Below are 8,149 nucleotides of genomic sequence, written 5' to 3' on the forward strand. Positions count from 1 at the left end.
ATGTCCGGTCCAACAGTCTGTCAGAGACACAACATGATGATGTCCGGTCCGGTTCAACAGTCTGTCAGAGACACAACATGATGATGTCCGGTCCGGTTCAACAGTCTGTCAGAGACACAACATGATGATGTCCGGTCCAACAGTCTGTCAGAGACACAACATGATGATGTCCGGTCCGGTCCAACAGCCTGTCAGAGACACAACATGATGATGTCCGGTCCAGTCAAACAGCCTGTCAGAGACACAACATGATGATGTCCGGTCCGGTCCAACAGTCTGTCAGAGACACAACATGATGATGTCCGGTCCGGTCCAACAGTCTGTCAGAGACACAACATGATGATGTCCGGTCCGGTCCAACAGTCAGTCAGAGACACAACATGATGATGTCCGGTCCAACAGTCTGTCAGAGACACAACATGATGATGTCCGGTCCCCAGTCTGTCAGAGACACAACATGATGATGTCCGGTCCAACAGTCTGTCAGAGACACAACATGATGATGTCCGGTCCAACAGTCTGTCAGAGACACAACATGATGATGTCCGGTCCGGTCCAACAGTCTGTCAGAGACACAACATGATGATGTCCGGTCCGGTCCAACAGTCTGTCAGAGACACAACATGATGATGTCCGGTCCAACAGTCTGTCAGAGACACAACAGGATGATGTCCGGTCCAACAGTCTGTCAGAGACACAACATGACGATGTCCGGTCCGGTCCAACAGTCTGTCAGAGACATAACATGACGATGTCCGGTCCGGTCCAACAGTCTGTCAGAGACACAACATGATGATGTCCGGTCCAACAGTCTGTCAGAGACACAACATGATGATGTCCGGTCCGGTTCAACAGTCTGTCAGAGACACAACATGACGATGTCCGGTCCAACAGTCTGTCAGAGACACAACATGATGATGTCCGGTCCGGTCCAACAGTCTGTCAGAGACACAACATGATGATGTCCGGTCCGGTCCAACAGTCAGTCAGAGACACAACATGATGATGTCCGGTCCAACAGTCTGTCAGAGACACAACATGATGATGTCCGGTCCAACAGTCTGTCAGAGACACAACATGATGATGTCCGGTCCAACAGTCTGTCAGAGACACAACAGGATGATGTCCGGTCCAACAGTCTGTCAGAGACACAACATGATGATGTCCGGTCCGGTCCAACAGTCTGTCAGAGACATAACATGACGATGTCCGGTCCGGTCCAACAGTCTGTCAGAGACACAACATGATGATGTCCGGTCCAACAGTCTGTCAGAGACACAACATGATGATGTCCGGTCCAACAGTCTGTCAGAGACACAACATGATGATGTCCGGTCCAACAGTCTGTCAGAGACACAACATGATGATGTCCGGTCCGGTCCAAAAGTCTGTCAGAGACACAACATGATGATGTCCGGTCCGGTCCAACAGTCTGTCAGAGTCACAACATGATGATGTCCGGTCCGGTCCAACAGTCTGTCAGAGTCACAACATGATGATGTCCAGTCCAGTCCAACAGTCTGTCAGAGACACAACATGATGATGTCCGGTCCAACAGTCTGTCAGAGACACAACAGGATGATGTCCGGTCCGGTCCAACAGTCTGTCAGAGACACATCATGATGATGTCCGGTCCGGTCCAACAGTCTGTCAGAGACACAACATGACGATGTCCGGTCCAACAGTCTGTCAGAGACACAACATGATGATGTCCGGTCCGGTCCAACAGTCTGTCAGAGACACAACATGATGATGTCCGGTCCGGTTCAACAGTCTGTCAGAGACACAACGTGATGATGTCCGGTCCAACAGTCTGTCAGAGACACAACATGATGATGTCCGGTCCAACAGTCTGTCAGAGACACAACATGATGATGTCCGGTCCAACAGTCTGTCAGAGACACAACATGATGATGTCCGGTCCAACAGTCTGTCAGAGACACAACATGATGATGTCCGGTCCAGTCCAACAGTCTGTCAGAGACACAACATGATGATGTCCGGTCCAACAGTCTGTAAGAGACACAACATGATGATGTCCGGTCCAACAGTCTGTAAGAGACACAACATGATGATGTCCGGTCCAACAGTCTGTCAGAGACACAACATGATGATGTCCGGTCCAACAGTCTGTCAGAGACACAACATGATGATGTCCGGTCCGTCCAACGGTCTGTCAGAGACACAACATGACGATGTCCGGTCCAACAGTCTGTCAGAGACACAACATGATGATGTCTGGTTCAACAGTCTGTCAGAGACACAACATGATGATGTCCGGTCCAACAGTCTGTCAGAGACACAACATGATGATGTCCGGTCCAACAGTCTGTCAGAGACACAACATGATGATGTCCGGTCCGGTCCAACAGTCTGTCAGAGACACAACATGATGATGTCCGGTCCAGTCCAACAGTCTGTCAGAGACACAACATGATGATGTCCGGTCCAACAGTCTGTCAGAGACACAACATGATGATGTCCGGTCCAGTCCAACAGTCTGTCAGAGACACAACATGATGATGTCCGGTCCAACAGTCTGTCAGAGACACAACATGATGATGTCCAGTCCAACAGTCTGTCAGAGACACAACATGATGATGTCCGGTCCGGTCCAACAGTCTGTCAGAGACACAACATGATGATGTCCGGTCCAGTCCAACAGTCTGTCAGAGACACAACATGATGATGTCCGGTCCAACAGTCTGTCAGAGACACAACATGATGATGTCCAGTCCAACAGTCTGTCAGAGACACAACATGATGATGTCCGGTCCAACAGTCTGTCAGAGACACAACATGACGATGTCCGGTCCAACAGTCTGTCAGAGACACAACATGACGATGTCCGGTCCAGTCCAACAGTCTGTCAGAGACACAACATGACGATGTCCGGTCCAACAGTCTGTCAGAGACACAACATGATGATGTCCGGTCCGGTCCAACAGTCTGTCAGAGACACAACATGACGATGTCCGGTCCGGTCCAACAGTCTGTCAGAGACACAACATGACGATGTCCGGTCCAACAGTCTGTCAGAGACACAACATGATGATGTCCGGTCCGGTCCAACAGTCTGTCAGAGACACAACATGACGATGTCCGGTCCGGTCCAACAGTCTGTCAGAGACACAACATGACGATGTCCGGTCCGGTCCAACAGTCTGTCAGAGACACAACATGACGATGTCCGGTCCGGTCCAACAGTCTGTCAGAGACACAACATGATGATGTCCGGTCCAACAGTCTGTCAGAGACACAACATGATGATGTCCGGTCCGGTCTAACAGTCTGTCAGTGACACATCATGATGATGTCCGGTCCAACAGTCAGTCAGAGACACAACATGATGATGTCCGGTCCGGTCCACCAGTCTGTCAGAGACACAACATGACGATGTCCGGTCCGGTCCACCAGTCTGTCAGAGACACAACATGACGATGTCCGGTCCGGTCCAACAGTCTGTCAGAGACACAACATGATGATGTCCGGTCCGGTCCAACAGTCTGTCAGAGACACAACGTGTTGCACTCTGGTTCTGTGCAGTTTCAGTGAACAGTGTTAAATCAGTGTTTTTGTGAATGGAGTCTGGTGGGTGTGTAGAGAGCGATGCAGCAGCAGCTGTATGTGTGGAGGAGCCAGTAGATTAAATGTCCTCAGCAGAGACGTCATGAAGGACAGAATGAAAAGTGAAGCATTAAACACTGAGAGACAAAATGTTTAAATGAAGACGACGTCAAACACTTTTAATCATCACATTGATCCTGACGGTCGTCAGCAGAGGACGTCCTGCATAGGGTTGGGCATCGTTGGAATTTAACGATTCCGATTCCGATTCTCAATTTAGATTCCTGTTCTAAACGATTCTTGATTCCGATTCTTTGAGCTGTGCAGGTCAACAGGTCAGAGATTTCACAGGAGAATCTTTTCATTTGAAAAAGCCTACACAGGCCATTTTTATCACTTAGTTGATTTAGTTGATACAGTTTAATGTAGTTGCTGTACTGTAACTCGGGTATTCAACAAGGGTTTCCAAATGTAACGGTAAAACTGACACTTGCTGAAATCACACTACAAGTAGAAGCAGTCTAAAAAACAAAGAGCTGCAAACCAGGAAGATGCATATGAAACACAATTATACAAACACAATCATATGACAAATCAATCAACAGTTGTTGTTGAGGAAGATTATCATGTCTGCCTTTTCAGGCAGTAAGCGTGCCCGTTCTGCACAGATTGTGTTTCCTGCAGTAGAGAACACACGTTCACTAGGCGTTGAGGAGGCCTGGACACATAAATATGAGAAGGCCAGACATGACAGTAAAGGATAAGTTTGTCTCTGGGCCCAGAACCAGGCAGCAGGGTCAGACGATGTGATGGTTGGTGGCATTGCCCGGTACGTCTGGATCTCCTTTTCAGCACGCTCTTCCATGGACATCATCAACCTCTCCTGTGAGGTCCTCTTCACGGCATCCTCCTCAGCAAAAAGCTCCTCCAGTAGAGACTTCTTTGATTGTTTGGAAGGAAGAGGCTGCTAAACAAACACAGAACAGTTATTAGTAAAAAAATACATAAATAAATAACATATTTCATGACTAAGAACATACCAAATACCAAATATAATTTCAGTAATCTACTTACATTCTCCTCTTCCTCCTCGCTTTCAGTCTCCACACCTTCCTGCTTTCCCTCACCCTGTGTCATACCAGCCCCTTCTGCATGGTCATGGACTGCCACTGACTACAGAGAACATAATATGGAGAGGGACAGGTAGATATAGAAAGATGGATAGAATATAAGACTAAAATTAAACAACAATGAACTGTCTTAGCCACCAGTACAGAGAGTTGTCACAGTCTATAATAGAATATGTGCTAATAAAGGCATGCACTTAAGTGATTAACAGTAGAGTTGTTGTAGTAAGTTGATTAAAAAAGTATAAACAGTACAGTGTTAATGATTACTGTGTGGATGATGTAAAATGCAAATTAAATATAAAATGTTGAGGACTGAGGGAGACAGTATTTGTGTATGTATGACATTTCACCTGCTCAGAGTTTGCCAGTAACTTCCCCTTGATCCGTTCCCAGACTGCAGTGTTGTCCATCTTATTCTTGAAGCGGGGATCTAAGGCAGTGGCTTCTTCCAAGAAGAACCTGTTGTCCTCATTCTTTAAAACAATAAAAACAAAAATACTATTGCATCAAGCCACAGGAACAGAAGTATTTAATGCATTTTTAATCTTCATTAATTTGATAGCCTCAGTCCTTACCTTGTATCGGGTAGACAGGTTTCCCCAGACCCTCTTCTTCAAGTCAGCTACAAATACTGTGTCTCCATTTTCAGCAGCGAAGTGTTTCTCAAGCTTTTGGATGATTGGCAGGATCTGTCCGGCTGTTGGGCTTTTTTCGGTGGAAACACAGAGTGTGCAGGTGTAAAGAACTCGCATCAGCCTGATGAAGTCTTCTGCCTTGGTGAAATCACCATCTGTCAGCCGATCAAGCCTGTGCGCGAAAGAATGCATTTTCTTAATTTAAAATATTGATTTTTTGTTTGTTTGTCTCTTTAAACAAAAGCAGCGCTATTTGACAAGTGAGTTTAAATTAATTTCACTAGATAATACAGCAAACCAGTGTGCTAACTTCTTTCTTAGTACCTGCACATTCTTAACTTGTTTATACATTTATATACAATTTGCATTTTACATCATCCACACAATAATCATTATTACTTTGTTTATACTATGTGTAAGAGGAGCATGCCTTCATTAACACATACTCTATTATAGACTGACAGGTCTCTGTACTGGTGGCTAAAACTATCACTTCAGTTCACTGCTGTCTTATTTTATTCTTATATTCTATCCATCTTTCTATCTCTACCTGTCCCTCTCCATATTCTTTCTCAGGCGTTGATCGAAGCTGGCTGCCTGTATTGCAGGGTATTGTTCGAGGAATCTCTCCAGCATTAAGAAGAGAGAATTCCACCTTGTTCTCACGTCGAGAATTAGTGAATGTTTAGGAAGCTCTGACACGAACAAGAAAATCACAAATACATCGAGAATTGACATCAATTTAACATGCATCTAAAGTAGCTAAATACTACAATATAGTGTAATTAGACAGATTTATGTAACGTTGCATTATGTTACCAATGTTAATACCTGCAAAATGTACATTGTGTGCAGTGCACTACTAAAAGAAAGGAATTGCTTTAATTTGATCCTTGTGGTACCCAATTAAATTCTTACTTAGGACATCCTGTTTCTCCCATAGAACCACCTTTGCCATCGATGACCTCTTCATCCAGACGATGATGGCCCGAATCTTTGCAGTCCACTGACCCACTAAGCTGCTGGAGTACAGACTTTGTGCTGCTAGGTTCAGTGAATGAGCAAAGCAGCCGATCTTCACAAACTGCAGCCGTTTGATAGCTACGTCCATATTGGCCGCATTATCCAATGTAACAGCTAATACTTTTTCAAACACGCCAAATTCTTTCAGGATGTCGCCGTTTTCCTCTGCCACGACAATTCCTGTCTGGGCTGTGTACACAGCTTTTGTTGCCAGAACTTTCTGCCTCATGCTGCCTTCCACTAAATAGTGCACTGTGACAGTTGGGTAGTGGTCCTGTGTAAGGCTAGTCCAGCCATCACACGTAAGAGCAATGTGGTTGACCTCACAAAGATCTGTGATTATATTTGATTTTTCAACCTGGTACCAAGATGGGATCAATGTATTAGTTAAATAGTCCCTTGTAGGGGGGGTGTACTTGGGGTTTATTGAATGGATCATATCCCTGCAAACACAAAAACAAACATTAGGTATCTTTAGTAAATTTAACTAAGCACTTAACTTTTAAACAGAGAATAAGAGCAATGTGCAATAAATACACACAAACACTTTAGCACATATGTTGTGATGTTTTTAAATGAAACGAGCACTGTGCCAAAGACACATCTGTCAATGAAGTTAAACCTAAACTGTGACTGTAACGTTAGATAACAAGTAGCTACCAGCCAAGTTAGTTAGCTTAACGTTATTCTTAATTGCTAACTGTACCTATATGAGGGCGATTCGACTTCAGAAAAGGGATGCAGCCTTTTCACCACATAAGCTGTGACTTTTCTGTGGCACTCTTCGACTTGCTCAGCTGACAGCTTTCCCCTTGCTGCTAGAGTGAATGGGGTGTCGCGTCGTTTCTCTGCTGGCTGGGGTCGCTGGCTGGCTAACGTAGCAGCAGCAGGCTCAGACTTGCTAACGTTAGCATCACTCTGTGAGCTTTCAACAACTATGAACAGATTTGACACAGTTTTAGCAATTGGTAACGTAGTCTATAACTTTAGCTAGCCTGTTAAGAATAAGACAATCATCATTTTCATGTACCTGATTCTGTTTGCAACGAGGAGTTGTTGGCTGATGGTTGACTGTCCGAAGTGGAGGAAGCGGCGGTTGCAGGAGAGCGGCGCAACAAGTTAAACACTGTAAACTCATTGATGATTATACCGTGCTGCAGGCGAAGGTGTTTTGCCATGTTTGTCGTGCATCCTCCTTTGGCAGTAATAAGTTTTTGACAGTTGTTTCACTGTGCCAAACCGTCCTTTTTCAAAACAAAATGTAGCCAGACTTTCGAGCGTCGTTTTTTATGGTCCATGTTCAGACGAGTGATGTTCTTCCCGGCGGCGATACAAACCCCACGTAAACAAACAAATAAAGCTGGGCGGAGTAATACAACCCCCGGAAACAAACTAGTGCGGGCATTTAGGGACCGAAAAAAATAATCGAAATTCAAACATCTTCGTAACGGTTCCGGAACCAAACGTTAGGAACCGGTTCCGATTTGGAACCGGATCTCGGTGCCCAACCCTAGTCCTGCAGCAGGAGGTCAGTTCTGCCTGGTGGGACACATTTAAATGTGTGTTTGTTTTAATGAAATAACATAAGTTAAATCATCAGTTAAGATAAAACACAGTGCTGATCCTCAGTCATAATAAAGTGTTGAGAGTCTAACGTCTTCTTCACTGGAGCTCAATGTCTCCGTCTGTGTGAGAGCTGAAGGACTCAACCGTCGGTCCACAGGGACAAACAGAGGGTATATGTAAATGTGTATATTTAATATACATATATCAGATTGATTAAAACACACCTGT

At 45.2% G+C, this 8,149-nt stretch overlaps 1 protein-coding gene across 1 annotated transcript; it reads right to left on the bottom strand.

The window, feature by feature from the left end:
* Positions 1–3,799: 3,799 nt before the first annotated feature.
* On the bottom strand, positions 3,800–7,632 carry LOC115577691 (zinc finger BED domain-containing protein 1-like). Its single transcript, XM_030410596.1, has 8 exons — positions 7,386–7,632; positions 7,062–7,290; positions 6,251–6,798; positions 5,883–6,027; positions 5,273–5,504; positions 5,048–5,170; positions 4,642–4,740; positions 3,800–4,534 (listed from the first exon to the last, which is right to left on the bottom strand). Exons 1-8 carry the CDS (start codon positions 7,531–7,533, stop codon positions 4,166–4,168), a joined length of 1,893 nt encoding a protein of 630 aa, XP_030266456.1. The 5' UTR covers positions 7,534–7,632; the 3' UTR covers positions 3,800–4,165.
* Positions 7,633–8,149: the final 517 nt, after the last annotated feature.

The sequence above is a fragment of the Sparus aurata genome, unplaced genomic scaffold (genome assembly GCF_900880675.1).
Source record: "Sparus aurata unplaced genomic scaffold, fSpaAur1.1, whole genome shotgun sequence".
In the NCBI taxonomy this organism is placed as follows: domain Eukaryota; kingdom Metazoa; phylum Chordata; class Actinopteri; order Spariformes; family Sparidae; genus Sparus; species Sparus aurata.